We start from the raw sequence: 21,400 nt of genomic DNA, 5'->3' as shown, positions 1-21,400 counted from the left end.
GTGTTGGTCACAGACAGACACCCACAAAAGCATGTACATTCTCACTGACAACACTCACACATCTGTTGCTGACCTTTCTGCTAACTGTGTGAACTACATTTATCACATTACTGGCGTGTTGTGATGTGTCATACAGTCATGTCATTAATGTCGTATGACATGTGTGATAACAAAAATGTGTCATCATGAATACACGTAAATCACATCCATATAATGTCAGAGTTTTAATTAAGCTATCTTATATGCAAAAATTATTACATAGTTTTCACTTCAGAAATATGAGTCAAATGATAAATAGAATCTTACACTGGTGTCGATGTATTATGGAATCAATTAAACTCATCGAATAATTTGATATGTCATGAGCCTTAAGACTTACCTAAAGGCTCGACATATTGAATTACTGAACTCTTTTGATATATTTCCTGTTACATTAACACTAGTAATGATCCTCCATGAGAAAAATTTCAGTACAAATGGCTGATCTATGTCTTCTGTAGTATGTGAGTGACATTGTGGGAAGCATTCCTTTAGATGTGTATTTCGTTATAAAACATCTCTGATCATGATGAGTCCTGTGTGTTGGTGAGGAATCTGATATTGATTTGTGAGTTAGCCTGACCCTCTGTGACTATGTCACCGTTACTATAGAAAACTAATTATTTCTATATAATTTATTGAGGATCGCTCGGCTTATTTCACTCAAACTTGATAGAGTGCTTCCTGACACCAACAGTACATGCTTTGGATTGTTTCTCAGGTACAAAGTCCAAGTGTCAAAGTAAGACTTAGTAAAGATAGAATATTGGTTCTGTAGTTTACCAAGTTCTATTTGGTTGATTCCTCTTAAACTTCATACAGCTCTCTGTGACGAAAGAAATCCAATAAATTCTGTCACATTCATCATGGTTTTCTGTATACATTAATGCTTTTATTTATTTATGAATTAATCACAGCATGATTACAATTTTAACACATAACCCTGCACCGACACTGTTGGGGAGAGGGGGGAATATTACATTGTGAAGGGCAAAATTAGCTTATTTATGGTGTGGCATTTATTGTTCATTTGTCACCTTTCCGGTAAAGACTGTCATTGGATGAAGCCTGACAAAGTCTGTGAAAAAATTATTATGATCCATATTAAAGTTTGCAGGGGATCAATTTTGTTACAACTTCTTCTGATTAACCAAAAGGCCTGGCGCCATCTTGTTTGACCAATAAGTTCTTTTGGTAAAGCCCAACAAATGTTTACAATAAGAAAAGACCTAAGTTATTTAACCCTTGTTGAAGATCACATGTATAGAAGTTCATAAATAACTCAAACATGTTCATATCAATTAAAAAGCTTAGCACCATGGTTATTTGGCAGAAAAGTTTCTGGTAAGAAGCTGCGTGGACAATGTTTTTGAAAATTAAATTATCTTATTTAATTATTTGGATTGAAGTTGTTTTGTAAAGGACAAGTATGCTAGATTGTTTTAGTTGGTATAGAGTAATTTTATTTACACCCAATTTGTATGTTGATAATATGAGAGGCACTAATATGTTTGTTGTTTATATTGTTATCACTATCCACATAATCCAAAAGTATTAAACAAGGGAGTAATGTGTTATCTCCCTTGGGCTTTCAGGAATGAGAAAGTCTATGCAATACAAATGTCTGAGAAGTTGTGTTATACATACTTTGTTAATTTATGTGTTGTTATAATTTAAAATTCTGTAACATATTACTTTATTATCATGTGTATTCGAATAGCTCTACAAAAAGCCTGTCATCAATCATCACTTTCCTTATCAACTTAGTTTAAGGATTAATCTTATCCAAAAAAGATTTAATATCAAATGAAAAGCGTTGCAACAGCTTTTACCCCAGATGTTCTGTGTTGCCTACAAAGTATCTTATACCAGATCGTTCATTATTTACACTCTGAACAGTATCCAACTGTAGAATGTTCATTTATTCTGCGTTTTATATAATTAGGTTTCTCTAGATAACTGTACTTTCATTTTAGATTGTGATGGGCTGTTTTTGTATCATTGTAATATATAGTTGTTAGATGGATGTGTTCCAGCTATCCCACTGCAGAAAGACATGTATGTGGTGGGAAGGGTTGAGAGGTTGAGTCGTCGTTGTTAGTGTTGTACAGAGAACATTGTTATAAATCAGGTTGTGGTTTTATATTTACATTATGTATTATCAATTTTATGATTAATTGTGAATTTCTTTTTCATCTGGATGACATCTTTAACTTGTCATAAGAAGACAAACAGATGAGTCTTTGCCAATCTTGTACCTACATCTAACTGTTGGCTTTGCTCAAAAGATACAAATTTTATCCAGATGTGTGGTGTCACTGTGGAGGCTTTATTTTTTTCCATTTCGAGAGCTTAGTCATGTCCACAAACTTTGGGTGTAACTTTGCTGTGTAATTGCAATTGGACCTCCATCATCTTGTTGTTTGATCAGCGTCAACACTTTTCCAGCAGTCACCTTGTTTTTGATAGATATTCCCAATATAGATGTAAATAAACCCAATCATCATTGGATAGTAAGATGTTGCCAATCTTTGATATATGAGGGCTAGTCTTCACAGAGAGATACATGATATTTGATATGTGGCAGTCAACAACACAACTATGTGAGGACTTTTTTCTGTTTAAGGTTGATTTAAATATGTTGCTAGTACTTAGAGCTCAATTGGTCAAATGGTAATTCTTTATTAGTAGTCACGGTGCAGAGTTTGACATTAACTTGTGTTTGTACAAACTTTATTGGTGTAACGTCTGTCACTTAGACCACTAAACACCATTTTCTAAAGAATCTCTGCGAAAAAAATTTACACTGTGCAATAACATATTCTGAATAAATTGTTAAACACCAATCTTTGTTTTCCCTTTCTTTTTTCGCCTGATGAATTTTTTCTGTCCTTATGATATGCTGACATCTATTGACCTAGAAAGTACTTTAAACATTTGGGACTTCTGGAAAACTCCAGAACGGATTTCAAGGAATTTTACAAAAAAACTTTCCATGTCTATAAGCTCATCAAAATTTTCAATTACATGGTCCGCATTATATATGTAGGAAAATTACATTTTTGTATAGTATGTGTTTATTTTCTATTGGAAATAGTTCAAACACAATAAAAAACATTAGCTTAAGATGACAGTTTTACATGATGCACATATGGACCTCAACTGACCCCCAGGGGCTGTGGAGCTGGGCCAAAAATGGGTCATATTGACTGAAATTTCAAAAATCTTCTCAAATCCAAAATATGGTAGACCTGAGTACTCTTCATGGACGGAAAGGCATTCAGATGCTTTACCAAAAGTGTACATTTCATGACCCCAGGATCTCACATTTCCCCCAAGGTAGGGGTTATGTAGAAAAATTACATTTTTGAACATTTTAAAAATTTTATGTCATATGAGACAAAGTCTCGGGGTAACCTATTGCAATCCCCATTTGTCTGGCTTTGTGCATCGTAAACTTTTAATATTTTCAATATCTTCTGGAATATTCTTGAACTGATTTCAATGAAATTTTACAAAACCTTCCATGGCTTAAGGGGCACAAAAAATAGGTAACTATATATCCCCCTACCCCCAGGGGCCTGAGGGGTGGGGCTACAAAGGGTCAAATTGATTGAAACTTCCAAAATCTTATTCTCATATCCCAGGTATGGTAGAATCAAGTACTGTTCATGGATGGAAAGGCCTTCAAATGCTTTACCAAAATTGCAAATTTTATGACCTCAGGTCCTTACATTTCCTCTAAGGGAGGGGGTAAAGTTTACTATGGTTTAAATAAGAAAATTACATTTTTGAGCATACTTTATTTTCTTGCAGAAATAATTCAAACTTTGTCAGAATTTATCTTTTATGAGTATTACCTGATTGTTTGATGAGATGCATCTATTGACCTTGACTGACCCCCAAGGGTATGATGGGTGGGGCCAAAAGTGGGTGAAAATGACTGGAAAGATGTTCTACTGTTCCTGGATGGAAGATTTTATATAGCAAAATTAAATTCTTGAGTAATTTGTCATTGTCATAGGACAGCAGTTAATGTATACACAATTTACATTTACATAATGTGTACAATATAATTAAAGTTATATTACTTTTTTTAACAAAATCATTTTTATTACATGTTACCAGAAACATTGTGCAATATCTTTTGTATTTTTTTTTATGTTTATTCTTTGCTGTCTAAGAGTCTCTATACGGGCACAAAATATGAAAATGAAAAGATTAAATCAGCTTAGCTTTAAAGAATATTTGGTCTACATCTTATCCTAAATGATTGCAGCTACCAATTAAAAAATTAGAGACAATCAGAAAAACAGTGGCGTGAAAATGTATTTATTACCAATTGATTGCAGCCTACATGACATTTCATGAACTATATTGCTCATTCAGACATTGGAAGCCAAGTGAAGTTGTTCTTAAATGCACATAAACCTTAAATTTTCAATAAATTACCACACGACAATCTGTTATCTTAACAAGAGGCTCACTGGCCTTAACGATCATCTGACTAAAAGACCTTTACAGGCAAAATAGGCCTAAAATAAATTGCTCAACTATTCTGTAGGTTACAAAGACATTGTTAGTTCATAAAAAAATCATTTTTTCCAAACTTGAATCATATTCTTAACACATGCTACTACACAAATACTATTACTCCAAACCTATTGCTAGTTGAAAAATAAATTTCAAGATCTCAACTAACTTAACCCAAGAGATCTTGAATATGGGTCAAGGTCAATTACTTGAACAAATTGGTACCCCTTCATCCACTCATATTAAAGAACAAATATCAATAGTCTCCATGTTTTGTTATTGAGAGGAAGTCATTTGAAGATTTTAACATATTTGACCCCCATGACCTTTAAGAGAGAAAATGCCAATCACATGAACAAAATTGGTAACCCTTCATCCTAGCATGCCACAGGCCCAATATCAGCACTAAGCCCTTTGGCTAATGCGAAGAAGTCATTTAAAGACATTGATATACACCTGTGACCTTAAAAGAAGGTGGGCATCAAAGATATGAACAAACTTGGTAGTCCTTCATCCCACACATGCTATAGGAGCCATATCAGCACCCTGGGCTTTTTGGTTATTGAGAAAAAGTTGTTTAAAGATTTTAACATATTTGACCCCTGTAACCTTGAAAGCAGGTCAAGGTCATTCATATTTACAAACTTGGTTGGTATCCCTTCATCCAATTATGCCCAAAATAAGTTCCCTAAGCCTTCCTGTTGAGAAGAAGTCATTTGAATGGAAAGTTTACAAACAGTGGATGGCGGATGGCGCACGATGACAGGCGAAACATGATGGCTATAGGTCATCATGACCCTTCAAGTCAGATGACCTACAAATGTATGTTATCATTTACATTGTCTTTGAGGATAACCCTTTTCTGAAGAATTGAAAGAAAAAAATTTCATCTTGACCAAACTATTTTGCCAGTCCCTATGCTACCTTTGTAAACAGAGGGTCCTATGACCTAATATCTGTACATAAAAACTGCTATCCAACATGTACACTGTTACAATATTTGGCATTCGTAGGAAACACTGTGTACAAGATTTGCCCGACACCACTGTGTATAACTTTGTAATATAGGGCCCAGTGTAAATACAGTATATAATTTGATCTCCACCACCAAAAAATAGTGCCAGATTTACATTTTCAGGAACATCAGGTATAAAGCTTTACACCTTATAAAGAAATGCACAGAAGTGCAAACCGTAAGTATGTCTGTACAAGAGGGAAATGTTCGGATCATTTATAACCAACTGCTATCTGGTGAAGGATGAAAGAAATGCCATGCAGTGTTTGTACTGATGACTGTGTGAAATCATTTTATGAATATTGAAGTCATATGTTAACATACAAGTCACATGTCAACAATGTAATTGTTCGTCAATCATCACCAGTGAATACCTAGCAACAAATACTTATGATATGATAGCTACATACCAGCACCACAAAGTATCTGATCATAAAATCACTCCATACATGTACCACAAAGTACTTCTATGATAAAATCACTCCATACATGTACCACAAAGTACTCCTATGATAAAATCATTCCATACATGTACCACAAAGTACTCCTATGATAAAATCACTCCATACATGTACCACAAAGTACTCCTATGATAAAATCATTCCATACATGTACCACAAAGTACTCCTATGATAAAATCACTCCATACATGTACCACAAAGTACTCCTATGATAAAATCACTCCATACATGTACCACAAAGTACTCCTATGATAAAATCACTCCATACATGTACCACAAAGTATCTGATCATAAAATCACTCCATACATGTACCACAAAGTTCTCCTATGATAAAATCACTCCATACATGTACCACAATGTACTCCTATGATAAAATCACTCCATACATATACCACAATGTACTCCTATGATAAAATCACTCCATACATGTACCACAAAGTACTCCTATGATAAAATCATTCCATACATGTACCACAAAGTACTCCTATGATAAAATCATTCCATACATATACCACAATGTACTCCTATGATAAAATCACTCCATACATGTACCACAAAGTATCTGATCATAAAATCACTCCATACATGTACCACAATGTACTCCTATGATAAAATCACTCCATACATGTACCACAAAGTATCTGATCATAAAATCACTCCATACATGTACCACAAAGTACTCCTATGATAAAATCATTCCATACATGTACCACAAAGTATCTGATCATAAAATCACTCCATACATGTACCACAAAGTTCTCCTATGATAAAATCACTCCATACATGTACCACAATGTACTCCTATGATAAAATCACTCCATACATGTACCACAAAGTTCTCCTATGATAAAATCACTCCATACATGTACCACAATGTACTCCTATGATAAAATCACTCCATACATGTACCACAAAGTATCTGATCATAAAATCACTCCATACATGTACCACAAAGTTCTCCTATGATAAAATCATTCCATACATATACCACAATGTACTCCTATGATAAAATCACTCCATACATGTACAACAAAGAACTCCTATGATCAAAAACAGTATAGATTAAATAAAACAAAAACAGAAAAATTAACAATAAAAAAATATTCGACCACACTACTTGTGGTGAACCTAAAATATGAAAGGATTGTTAGGTTGTCCATCAAATAGCTAGGCAATGGTACAACAAGCACCAATATAAACAAACTATTAGCAAATAATTTGATATTCTCACATACAAACGCTGTACACAAACAATGATACAACTCGTTATAGTTCTCCTACTAAAAATTATACAATGCATTTTACAAAATGTATTTCATTGTTTTATGACACTCTCAAAGTAATTGTTATGTTCTGACATATGAGTTGGTGGACCGTTGAGTTCAACACGAAAAACAAAATTTTTTTACATACTTAAAGCATAAGGATTTGGTGATAATTGATAGACAGCCATGACTGCGAAACTTTTGAAATCTTCAACTTGTTACATCTGTATCATTGGTTCATTGGGTTAGAGATATCTTAATATAAACTGTGTGTTAATATAATGATAACTTACTGTATGAATTAATTAATTCACAACCATTTATTCTCCCATCTCTCCTGTAGCTGAACAAAAATTGATAACATTGAAAGCATCTAATTAAGAAAACACAGCACAATTGGTTACTTTGAATTGCCACCTTACAATTTCACTGCATATGTAGAAGCACTCTATACATTTGTTCTGAAACAAAGTAAAAGATATCATTTGCTCTCCCATAATACAACCCCAAACTGCCTTGAAATATATAAATGTAGCTGAATGAGGGGATCTGATTCTTGTGTGCGAAAACAACTTCAAAAAGGGCAAGAATCAGAATCAAGCAGTGTTGATGAGCAATCTAATACTATCTGTGTTTCCATACATAAAATTTAGCTACCATTGTATCACATTAAAACACTAAACATACTAAAATTGCACTGAAATGACCTTGGTTTTGACTCTAAGTTTAATAATAAGGTAACAATATAAAAAAATCTAGATAATTTGTACCAAGATATCAATACACAATACAAATAATTAACTGAAATCACACAATGAACGCACTGCTGCACAATACCTTATATGGTTTACATATTCTTTATCTATATATATATATACTAGAAGATATTGTCACAATTAACTCTTATTGATGTAGTAAAATGAAAATGATCTCAAATACAACCAATAAAACATGAAACATTCATAAAATTTCAAAAATATCTCAAAATTTGCAGAATAAGAAGTACACATTTTTCTGTAATCTAAAACTTCTGTGTGATGAAAGACAATAACATATAATAAAACCTTGTCGATTTTATACCATATAAAAGTCAACACTTAAATATATGTAAGTTAAAAATAGGATTTAATTGTCCATATAAATCAGTCCTTATTAAGGCATTTAAAAGTGTATGAAACATGAATCTTTTCGATTTAGTTAGAGACATTGCTAAGTCAGTTGACCATCTGTTAAGTACCCACTCATTTATACATAATTATAAATCAGCTGATCATTTATCTGATGTCAGTGACATCACACACATGTGTATACTCCTATATAGTTCCTGACCATTTCATGGATCAGTGCTTCAGATTTCTAGATAAATGAAGTTTGGGTGTTAAAAAGAGCACCTGGTAATTATATTAAGCAAGTATGCATTATCTATTGAAGTGTTTAACAGATATTTCATAAGATACAGATATATTGAGCAGTGAAATCTACTAACTATTTTAACGTGGTGAAAGGCACTACAATATATAAAATCACACCACATATGCCACAAGTTTCAATACAACAGCACCTCAAAATGTTAAAAATAATGGTCCCTCAAAATAGTTATGGTTGCTATAGGCACAGAAGACCTGTGAAATGTCACATGGTAGCAACGTGTAGCCAGGGAGATACTATTATCACAAGCACTACAAGGTTCCTGGACATAGAAACTACTTGATTTTATTTACTTACCTCTGTAGCTATGGCTTGTATCTTAAATCGGATGTATTTAATTTGTTAATCAATTCTCCCTGATTTTGTACACAGAGTGCCATGTGACAAATCACATCTCAATACAGGCTTCCTGTTCACTCTCAAAAGGAATTTGGACTGATCCATCCCACACACTCTCTCACACTGTGTACCCTGACTGATCCATCCCACACACTCTCTCACATTGTGTACCCTAACAGATCCATTCCAGACACTCTCTCACACTGTGTAACCTGACAGATCCATCCCACACTCTCTCACACCGTGTAACCTGACAGATCCATCCCACACTCTCTCACACTGTGTAACCTGACAGATCCATCCCACACTCTCTCACACTGTGTAACCTGACAGATCCATCCCACACTCTCTCACACTGTGTAACCTGACAGATCTATCCCACACATTCTCTCACACTGTGTAACCTGACAGATCCATCCCACACACTCTCTCACACTGTGTAACCTGACAGATCCATCCAACACACTCTCTCACACTGTGTAACATGACAGATCCATCTAACACACTCTCTCACATTGTGTACACCGACAGATCCATCCCACACTCTCTCACACTGTGTAACCTGACAGATCCATTCCATACACACTCTCAGTGTATCCTGACTGATCGAATCAGGTGATTAACCTAACACTAATAGACAAATACAAAGATTGACTACATAGTGTTAGGGTAATCCAACTCCAATAAGATAAAAATCTGACAAATTTCCAAAAAGTCTGATCTCATAATTTTCAGTTGTTTTCAATCAAATTTTACCCTTTGTTATAAAAAATATGCATACATGCATACAAATATAAATAATTTTGTAAGAGTCAATTTTTCAAATCTAAAAATTTTCTTCCTATTGGAGTTGATTTCTGACCAATAAGTCTGGTACACCTCCCCCATTCCGACACACAATACACACATCCTTCAGGGCTACAGCTTACAGAGATAACTCTGCTGGGGACTCCATGAAAGACAGTAGCCAATTAGTAACTGCTGAGATCACAGGTTTGCCGACACAGTCATGTTTCCATGGTGACAGAGTCAGTAGTGGACTTGGTCAGTTGAAAGCTTGACACAGACCCATTTCTGGAGGCTTTTCTGATAAAGAAGTTATAGTAGTGTATATATAAGTACATAAATAGCAGACACCCAAACCAGGAAAGACTATTTAAGGCAGTATCTCACATCTATTACATAAATTTCATCATCAAATCAGAAATATGTGTAAATCCATGGGATGAAACCTGGAACTCATCTTTCAGCAAGAGTAAATACAAAATATTTGTTTATTTCAATGGAAAAAATTAAATGTTTATAAGAATGCAAATCTTAAAACAAAAAGGTTAATTTGATTAGAGATTTCAGTGTTTCCAGGGAGATAACCAAGTATATGAGTGACCTAAGATACATCCTTAAATCTAACATGGGTATCATGTGTGTCCTGACTAAAATGAACCAATAAAAAAATGGCCACCATTATCTTGTTTTATAGGTTAATGTGTTAACTTTTTTCACGGTTTCTGTTTCCATAGAGGTCAAATGTGACCTTTTCACCTTATCTGAAGACCAAAGAAATCCAATCAGGTGTGGATTTTTTTATTTAATGATACTATGCTGTATGTATGCACTCAATCTGCTGAGGGATTCACAAGAAAGATATCTTTCACACATGAATTGATAGAGAGGCACATGTACACAAATGGATTACAATAAAAACATCATCACCTTACACACATCTTTACTAAGTAGGAGAGGGATTAGGTATACAAACATTAATAATATTAATCGCAGATTACAGTGTACAAACCTGCCAACAGAAGTTTGATCTCTGACCTCTGAATGATCAACTTCTGACCCACCAGAACCAGCCGAATCCAGACTTTGTTGACTCGCATTCTTTTCTCTGTAAAAAAATCAGATAAGATGTTGATATACATAATATATAATAAGTTCACACAACTTCTGAACAATGCAGAATCACCGTGATGTAGCTCTGCTGATATATTCTCTTACATTTGTATAATGTTAATTATATGTACTCTAAATGAGAAAGGTGATTGATGGATCAAAGTGTTACGTTTGTAACATCATTTGATGAAATTGCCTAAAGATGATGCAACACTTCAGCTTGAGCGCGTCACATGACTTCAAATATTTCCTAGAAATACCTAAGAGCTTTGGACAACATCTCCACTTGTTTCTTGTAGAGTTTGAGTTCATCAGTAAGAATGGAGATTTCAGAATCCCTGTCAGCCATTTCTTTTTTTAAGCTGTACACGGTGTCCTCCAGCTCCTCACAATGAGCCTGAAAGGTTAAGGTCTCACGGTCATTAAAATCTAAATGGGCTATCTCCTGGAGAAATCTATCAATAGCAGCTTGAAAATTGGTCAAGGTTTAAAACCACACCGCTTAAGATATAAATAAGAATAAACACGAAGGTATTAAAAAGATTTTAGAGAAAATATGTTGATCAATTATTTTTCAAGAAGTCTAAGCCCAAGATCATCAAGGACATTTTCTAGATAATACTAAACCTGGAATTCTTCTGCATATACCTCTTTCAAAATGTTACTTTACACAATCATGTATTCTGCTCTCCTCCAAACTAAATACTGAACCTAGAAATATTCCCTACATACACCTCTCTCAACATAATACTACTAGTACTTCACACAACCATGTACCCTGCTCGCCTCCAACCTAAACACTGAACCTAGAAATCTTCCCTACAAACACCTCTCTCAACATAATACTACTAGTACTTCACACAACCATGTACCCTGCTCGCCTCCAACCTAAATACTGAACCTAGAAATCTTCCCTACATACACCTCTCTCAACACAATACTACTAGTACTTCACACAACCATGTACCCTGCTCGCCTCCAACCTAAATACTGAACCTAGAAATCTTCCCTACAAACACCTCTCTCAACATAATACTACTAGTACTTCACACAACCATGTACCCTGCTCGCCTCCAACCTAAATACTGAACCTAGAAATCTTCCCTACATACACCTCTCTCAACATAATACTACTAGTACTTCACACAACCATGTACCCTGCTCGCCTCCAACCTAAACACTGAACCTAGAAATCTTCCCAACATACACCTCTCTCAACACAATACTACTAGTACTTCACACAACCATGTACCCTGCTCGCCTCCAACCTAAATACTGAACCTAGAAATCTTCCCTACATACACCTCTCTCAACATAATACTACTAGTACTTCACAAAACCATGTACCCTGCTTGCCTCCAACCTAAATACTGAACCTAGAAATATTCCCTACATACACCTATCTCAACATAATACTACTAGTACTTCACACAACCATGTACCCTGCTTGCCTCCAACCTAAATACTGAACCTAGAAATATTCCCTACATACACCTATCTCAACATAATACTACTAGTACTTCACACAATCACGTACCCTGCTTGCCTCCAACCTAAATACTGAACCTAGAAATATTCCCTACACATACTTCTGTTAAAACATTAGTACACACAATCACGTACCCTGCTTGCCTCCAACCTAAACACTGAACCTAGAAATATTCCCTACACATACTTCTGTTAAAACATTACTACACACAATCACGTACCCTGCTCGCCTCCAACCTAAACACTGAACCTAGAAATATTCCCTACACATACTTCTGTTAAAACATTACTACACACAATCACATACCCTGCTCTCCTCCAAACTATCATGAGGTCCTGGAGGCTCGTCTAGGCAGAAGAATTGTCGAACAGGCTGACTGAAATTATACACACCATCTGTTCATCAGGTATCAAGTTCAGAAATTCATATTGCAAGGTTTGAAAGTTTCTTCTTTCAAATTAAGGTTTCACAGCCAAATATTAAAACATAATTATCTATGGAAGTGATCCTTCCAAAGCTATAAAGATGTGTTTGAAAGTGACACCTTTATTGGTCTTTTAAAACTTTTAACCCATGCCACCTATTTCAATTACGTAGTTTCATTGCCTGCCCTCTAACCTCTTTTTTATATCAGGATGACCAGTTATGTTGTCGGCAAATGCTTGTAATCCCAGCATCCTATCTTCCAGGAAGTTCCTGTCAAAGTTATCTTTGAACCACCTCTTGGGTGGAAGAGCTAATCGTAACCCCGGGAATAACTTCTTCAGCTGTAGAACAAGATATACAAATTGTTAATGTCCGTAGAAATGTAAACCAAAACAAGTTTATCTTACACATATTTAACTTCATCTATAAAAAAAATTTAAGTACTGAAAGAGTTTATTTAACCTATTGGATAAAGTCCTGCCCTGCTGAAGAGAGACATGTATAAATTTGACATTAGATGGTTAACAAGCACTGTACCACTATGACCAGCTCACTTGTTCTTCAGAAAGTTGACCTAACAGGAGATGTTTTCCGTTACAGTGATGTACAATGTTTTATACCCTGACCTTCATTGAACTACACTTTCTTTACAGCATACCTTCTGATTTAGATGGACAAAGTCGGAGAATCGTCGGAACACAAACCAGCTGTTAGTCGCCGATACCCTCACCTGGATCTTGAACACCTGTCAAACATAATTCACAACTGTAAAATCACACTTTCATCACAGTATTCACTGTGTGATTAAATACGATTTGTTTCAAAATCTGTGTCAAGTGAGTGAGATAAGCCTGTGGACATGAGTTAGATCATTGTGGAAGGTTTAGCAGCAGTGTCAATGTACATTTCTACATAAATGATAGCTAACTGAAGCAACAAGTGAATCAGTGAAACAGATAAATGCTCTCTGTATTTAAGGGGTTGCAGGTTCTGGATTTCATATACAGCACATTTTCTTAGTATGACCAATGTATACACCAAGTTTCATGATCCTAGTTATAATGCAAGCAAAGCCAGGCTCATAACGCAAAATTTTAACAAAGGGTGATAACTCTAGGTCATTTGTATTGACAACTACGCTACATCTTGCTTTTTGAGACTGATGTATATATCGTGTTTCAATATCCAAGTTTATTTAAATGCAGACAAATTAATGCCTTACAAACAAACTTTTAACAAAGGGCAAAAAGCTGTGTAATTAAGGGGTTGCGGGCCCTAACATCAAGAAATTGCACATTGTTTTTGTATGATCAATGTATACACGTAGTTTCATTATCCTAGTTTAAATGAATGCAAAATTATGCTCTGGACAATATATTTTTAACAAAAACCATTAACTCTATAACTGATTGGTCAAAGGCCCTAAGTTTGGTACACAGCGTATTGTCTTTATATGATCAATGTATACACTATGTTTCATGATCCTCGCTTAACTGTTATCAAAGTTGTGCTTCAGACAAGAAATTTTCAACAAAGGGCAATAACTCTATAATTGAGGGGTCAATGGCCCCGAATTTGGTACACTACACATTATCTTAGTATGATCAATGTATCCACCAAGTCTCATTATAATTGTTTGAATGCAAGCAATCTAATGTTGTGTTCTAAACACAAAATTTTATGTGCAATGTTTTTAGCATGATCAATGTATACACCAATATTTTGGAACATTTTCTTTGGGTTTGTTATGTCAGCAGAATAGAAGTTCTTATTACACAACCAGCAGAAGATCAGAGTGTGAAATTTCAATGACTACATGGTCACCTTCATCAGACGAATGACCAATGCTAGCACGCTCCACACTGGTCATTTGTCTGATGAAGGTGACCATGTAGTCATCGAAATGTCACTCATATCTTCTACTGGATGTGTAATAAGAACCTCTATCCTACCTATACATCAAGTTTCATTATCATAGCTTAAATGTATGCAAACTTATGCTTCCGACACAAAATTTTATCAGAGAGCAGTGTCTCTGATTTAGGGGTTGAGGGCCTAATTTTGGTACACTGCACATCACCTTAATATGACCAATGTATGAAGGTTTATTGATCCTTGCTTAACTGGGCAAAGTTACCCTCCAGACACGGAAGGAAAGACGGATGGATGGACATGGTGGTGATTATATGCTCCCTGAAAAACTTTTAGGAAGATAAAAGTACCATACTTACTGTGAACTTTGATCTTTCCTCCATGACCTCAAAGCCTACAATGGGGACGGTGATTTCCTCAGATGTTCCTGTCACCCTGTGAGAAGGGACAGGCTCCCCATTTTGACTACGTGACCTTGAGAATGCTCTCTTCAGGTGAGCAGCCATCCGGGTGTGGTCAAGGGATACACTGTTGAGAGGGGTGCTTGTGATCTGATCCTGGGGCCGGGGCTGTAACGACACAGACACACTGTCCATGTCAGAATCTACAGGAATACTAATGTCAGTACCGTTACTGGTTAGGGAGACTTTAGACTCTGACAAGTTGTCTGCATATCCACTGTCACATGGCATGCCCTCATCATCTCCAGAGGGCCCATTAGGTGGCACCACTGTATCCTGATCACATGACCCCTTATTATCATTTGAGGATGCCACCTTTTCTCCAAACCTGTCGTCAGGGTGAACAACCTTAGTAGCCTGGTCACCCATTACCCTTCAAGTTCTAACATTGTAATGTAAGGCCAGACACTTCTCTAGGTTACGGTAATCTGAAAAACAAGTAATATACACGGTACAGTACATTGTAATAAAAAAGTACATTGTATTACATTGAAATTATATACATTTTATCATTATACAGTGTCTAGTATACATATAGGTATAAACTACACCTGTGAATTCCTGCTCTCTTATTTGAATCAACTTTTTGTACCCAATGATATCATCAGCATTCTCTACTGTAGAGAGAAAACTACATGTATCTCAGATGAAAGCCTCATGATTTTTAGTTCTCTTCAAGTTAGGTCCAAGGCATAAGCAGTTTAAAGTTCAAGCAACTGTGTTATGTAACTATGGTGATAGTAAATCCTTACAAGATATACTGTTACAGTTTCTCTTCCTCAAACACACGACTGATTTTTAGCTTTACAATACTGTAGTCTAACTTTTGTTGGATGTTTTTCTTTTTCACCTTGTTTTAAAAACACATCAGAAAAACTTTTGTAACTGATACCTATTCAGTCCAAACGTCTTCATCAACAACGAGAATATGAGACGACCAAAAAAAAAAATGTGCTGACAAGGAAACCAGTTAAGTTAATTAGGTACACAAATGTACCAGAAGTAAAGGATTACCGGACACTGGTCAGTGTAGACTAGAGATTAGGGTGTTAATACAGTACTTAGTATACTGGTGACCCTATTACATGTGTATGTATTGTAGCTTCTTTCCCTTTGTTATATCCTGGAATTCCTACCTTTACTGATCTCTGTGATGTTTTACCTAGAGATAATCCCCTATTACCACCACACCTTGTACTTACAATTTATCCTTCAGACAAAAATGAGTCCTCAGGAAATTGTCAGATACTAAATACACACAAAGGTAATTCTTTATCAGCTTATGGAATGTACAACTTGTAATTTAAAAATTTTAAAAAATCAGAAATTTTTAAATATAATGTATCATTGTCTGTTGACTAAAAATGTTTGCAACGCAATTCAAATTTCTATGTGGCTGATGTACAAGTCCACCGAGGTATCTCAGACTGATAATCCCTGTCCTAGGCAGAATGTGTAATCTTCTTTGTTGATAAATTCTATTCTAAGTAACATGTAACTTACAAGAATAAATAAAAAATAAGAAAATTTAAAATCATGATGAGAAATGATATGTAGTTTATAATGTTCTTGCTGAAAATTTGAAGTCACTTTAGAGCATTGATGCGTTGATGAATAAAAAAGGGAGACTTCATGGTTGATAGAGTAGTATGATGTTGTTACGTGACAAAATGACTGAATGTATTTCCATCCATCAAATGCATTTATGAATTGAGAATGTACGCAAAATTTTCATTTCATTGCTAGGCTGAAAACAAGCAACTAATCCATCATCATTACAGAGGTAAAAGATTCACACCACGTAGCATTTCTTATTTAAACTATTACCTGATAATTTAGAGGTAAAACTTATCATAAATCACTGGAGTTGAGACAAAGACATTTATGTGTATATAATTATAAAAACTAAGACAGCATGAAAATGATCACAAGACTTACTTCTAACATTCAGACTGCATGGTGACATCTGAACAGAGACTTCAGGTTAAGTGGAATATTAACATGTGGAAAATAAACACAAAAGTAACCACTGTGTTTTACTTTGGTTATAGAACATTTCAGGTAATCAATCCCATTTCCTTTTATACACAACTACTGACACATTTATAAATATAGATATAAATACAATTATGATATCAATCAAAACTATATGGCTATTGTCATTGGTAATCATCAAAATCATCACAATTACCAGTTATTGTCATATCTACTGGTTAATATCACATAAGCATGTTATTATCAATGATTAATGGTCATGGTAAAATTTGTTGGTTGTTGTCATAATTACAGATTAATGTCGCATTTCTCTGTTACTGTCACATTTACTAGTTTTTGTCAAATTCTTTGGTTATTGTCACATTTACTAGTTATTTTCAAATTTATTGGTTATTATCATATTCACTGGTTAATATCACATTTACCTATTACTGTCACATTCAGCAGTTATTGTTACGTCTATCATTTAGGTTTTCAAATTTAATTTCTATGTGATATCATTTACTGAGTTACCAGATGCAGATTCGTACATATAAAGATGTAGTGTTTGTTTGTGTGTGCTCATTGTTGGGAAAACATGTGCTGAGGTAAGTGCATGTTTGTTTCTTGTAGTTATGAATACTGGGTAAGTATATCTATTTTTACATTGTAACCACATGATTTACAATATAGTATATTATATAGCAGTTGCAGATAGCTTTTGTCTATCATAATGTTACATACTTCAAACTGCTACCATTACTTCTCACATTTTATACAATAAAATAACAGGGATGAAAAGTAACTAGTGCATATGTACAAAAATATATAGGGAATGTGGTAGGATAGATAAATGGTGCTACATGATATAGGTCAAACATTAACTATATAAATGTAGAGTAGAGGCCTCACGATCAGATTTCCCTTCATATCACAACCATATCATGGTATTATATATGATCAATCAATTTCATCTATCGTGACATGTAAGATTGAAAGGAACTGTATATTACAGTTGTGATTTACATGATATGTTATGTTGAAATAGGAGAACCTGAAATTGCTGATCATTAACCAAAGGTTTCACATTTACCTGTATTGAAAGTCCTGGTCAACTCAATGTATAAAGGACTTTTCAGGACATTTTAAATGAGACTGATGAAAAACAGTGTCTTTGTTGTGGTGTCATAATAACATATCAAAGCAATGGAATTCTGTATACAATCACAACTAAGTGACATTTTATTGAATATTCACTCACAATACAAAATCTGAAAAAAATATAACCATAGGCATAGCAGCACAGAAAAGAACAAATTAGCATAAAAGTGATTTTTAGGACTCAGATATTTGAGTCCTGAACTCATGATTTTTCTGCAGGACTTACTCAAATTTTGAGGACTTACTATATCTCTTGATTATTGGGCTCACAAAATTTTTGGAAATAGTGTTCTGGACTCATCTAAAAATATCCCACAAAAACCAGTGCCGGTATCACAATCACTAATATCTTTCTCACACTTTTAATGAAAACATTTGTTTGTATGATGACAAGAAAATATCAATTCCTTACTGGGGCAAATCTCTTTCACTGACACAAAGCCTTACATAATTAGTCAAAGTTAAGGAGGGAGTTGGTTTTGTGCAACATCAGAAGGATATGCTGCAGAAAGTTAAGGAATAAAGCAGGAGAGACACAGATTAAATTCTTACCTTCAGACTGCCTCAACTAACATATCTAATCAAACTGTCTCCAAGAACTTATTTCTTAAAAGTCATTGATAATGATATTAGAAAATCAATTTGGTCACATGATTTAAAATAAACTATTCTGTGTAATTAATGGTCCTCAAAATATATTTTGCCAACAAATTCAATGCAAAAGTGGACATAGAACCATTTAAGAAGTAAATTTTGTAATCTGTTGTATCAATAAGCTTCAATTCAATTTATATGTCAGAATGCTTTGACAATCCATTGCACATAAAAATTACTAGTGATATTTGTTTTAAGGAAATCAATCATAAATACTCATCAAGCATTTTAATCTACAGTATTTTGTTTTTTTAGAAAATCAGTAAAATCATTAAAGTGCAGCCAGATCAATATTGATATTGTAACAGAGTCGGACAAAGAACAATAGTATCAAAATGCAAAATCACTCTTACATGTATAAATCAAATGTTGAACTGCATGCAGTATACATGTAGACCTTAAAAAGAAAGACATTGTACAAGTTAATAATCTTTCGTAATTTTTTATCAGTATTTTACTTATGTATATCTAGAAGTTGAGCCACTACTGTGTTACTTATAGTGGTTGATAAATGAGTCCTTTGCTTATTGCCCCATTTAAAGGACAGAAAACATCATCAAACAAGGTCAAAGGACAAAGGGAAGTATATGTCTGGAAGTCATACAGATACTACATGTACAATGTACCTACCAATTTGGAAGTGAATCTGATCAAAAATGTGGGTTAGATGGACAGACATAGAATTCAGTACCAATATATCCATACGTCAGATCAGCCAGTGTAATAAAAAGATACAAATTAGATTCTTACATGTTATTGTCTGAAATATATGGCTGCTTATGCAGGTTTTTCATATTTCAAACAATATTTCCTCATCTTGTAACCCTGGTAAAATACTAGTCACAATATACCACTAAGCTATAGACCTTCTCTTTAGCTTAATTGGTTGAGTATCAGACCAGTAAGTCGGGGTCCCGGGTTTGATTCCTAGCAGAGGCACTGAATACACAATGTCCTCTGTTACAATCTATTTTATGATCTTCTGCTAAGGAGAAAAAAATATTTCTTCTACTTTATGTGAGAAAAATGGAGATAATTCCATTGGTGAATATTCACACATTTCATTTTTAGGCTTCGTGGATGGGCCACAGACTTATAGCAGCACAACCTACTTCATGATTCCCAAAGTAGCTACACTCTGCCCCACACCTGGGAAACCCAGAACTAAGTCTGCTCATGTGTTATTTGTCAGATTATCACACATTTTACCGACATTCTTTTTCATTAATTTTTTTTTATTCTTTCACAGCTGGGTAAACGGTATGGGAACTATGAGATATGCACCTGGCTTTGAATGATCATTGTGGGAAGACATCATCATTTTCGTGCATGTCAAACACATATCAAATACATTTATGATATGTTTTTGAAATACATTAAAATACAATTCTTCTATTATATACGTTTAGCCATTAATACCATATATATATTATTACTAACAATCATCTCATGATCTCAACAATAAAAAATAGTATTTAGTCAAGAATTTTCTTTTTTTCTTCTTTCATTTTTCGTTGCGTGTACAAAAATTCATAGGAATAATATAAGTTTCTAGTACATGTATCATTTGCAAATACAAATTTCAACTTTGCTATCAAGATTTTATAAAATTGATAAACAGTAAACTCACATACCTAGTGTAAGTCCGATCTGAACCGACTGGAAACTTGAAATCCAGGTACGCAAAACTCTATTTTATACTATGCAAACTCTCCTATAGTTATGCAACAGATCTACGTGTTTAATTTAGGTTTACAGCAACACACACAGATATTAACACACATATTAACAGAATGAAGACTAATGAACATACATACCGTAACCCTTTCTGTTTACAACGTCGTCTGATTCATAACAAACAGCACATGATCAGCGGAAGTAAGTAAATACAGACAAGGGAGATAACTTCAACGTTCTTCCTGACCCAGAATAAATATAACTACAGTGAAGGTATCAATAAGTTGAATTAATTATAATATCAATAAATCCATTTATTTACAGAATTAAATAATAAAAAAAAATGATAGATTTTGGGTTTTTGATATCACTAAAATGAATAAGTGATTTAACTAATAAAATACTATCCGATAATACGAAAGCGTTTATGAGCCAAGAGACAAGAATCAAGAATTAGAGCTGTATTTAAAGTCGCATAAGGTTAACAATAAAACATTAGCACTGTATTATTGCGGCAAACATAAATGTTAAACATTGTATTGTATACATAACAATAATGCTCGCTACTTATGTAGTGAAGAAATATTACAGTTATCTAAGAGTTACACGATTAACAATGGGCACTAATTGTAAATCACACAAGTGTCACACAACAGAAAAAATTAAAACACTATCAAAGTGTTATAAACATATATGCTATTATAGCAAA

The 21,400-nt window shown here is 34.3% G+C and overlaps 1 protein-coding gene across 1 annotated transcript; it reads right to left on the bottom strand.

The window, feature by feature from the left end:
- Positions 1–9,750: 9,750 nt before the first annotated feature.
- Positions 9,751–20,858, bottom strand: LOC132559662 (sorting nexin-16-like). Its single transcript, XM_060224278.1, has 8 exons — positions 20,832–20,858; positions 15,124–15,653; positions 13,551–13,637; positions 13,085–13,233; positions 12,773–12,842; positions 11,238–11,374; positions 10,877–10,972; positions 9,751–10,167 (listed from the first exon to the last, which is right to left on the bottom strand). The coding sequence occupies exons 2-8, from the start codon at positions 15,592–15,594 to the stop codon at positions 10,089–10,091; spliced, it is 1,089 nt and encodes a 362-aa protein (XP_060080261.1). The 5' UTR covers positions 15,595–15,653; positions 20,832–20,858; the 3' UTR covers positions 9,751–10,088.
- Positions 20,859–21,400: the final 542 nt, after the last annotated feature.

The sequence above is a fragment of the Ylistrum balloti genome, unplaced genomic scaffold (assembly GCF_031769215.1).
Source record: "Ylistrum balloti isolate Yb309-2 unplaced genomic scaffold, AGI_CSIRO_Ybal_v1 Utg370948, whole genome shotgun sequence".
NCBI lineage: Eukaryota > Metazoa > Mollusca > Bivalvia > Pectinida > Pectinidae > Ylistrum > Ylistrum balloti.
This window is presented reverse-complemented; position numbering and strand designations above follow the sequence as displayed.

Coding starts and splice junctions, on each gene's coding strand:
- LOC132559662 (XM_060224278.1), bottom strand. CDS start 15,594: ATGGGTGACCAGGCTACTAAGGTTGTTCACCCTGACGACAGGTTTGGA. Junction 10,973..11,237: donor ATGTTGTCCAAAGCTCTTAG/GTATTTCTAGGA, acceptor ATTTTTTTACAG/AGAAAAGAATGCGAGTCAAC. Junction 10,168..10,876: donor GATCAAACTTCTGTTGGCAG/GTTTGTACACTG, acceptor CTTCTTTATCAG/AAAAGCCTCCAGAAATGGGT.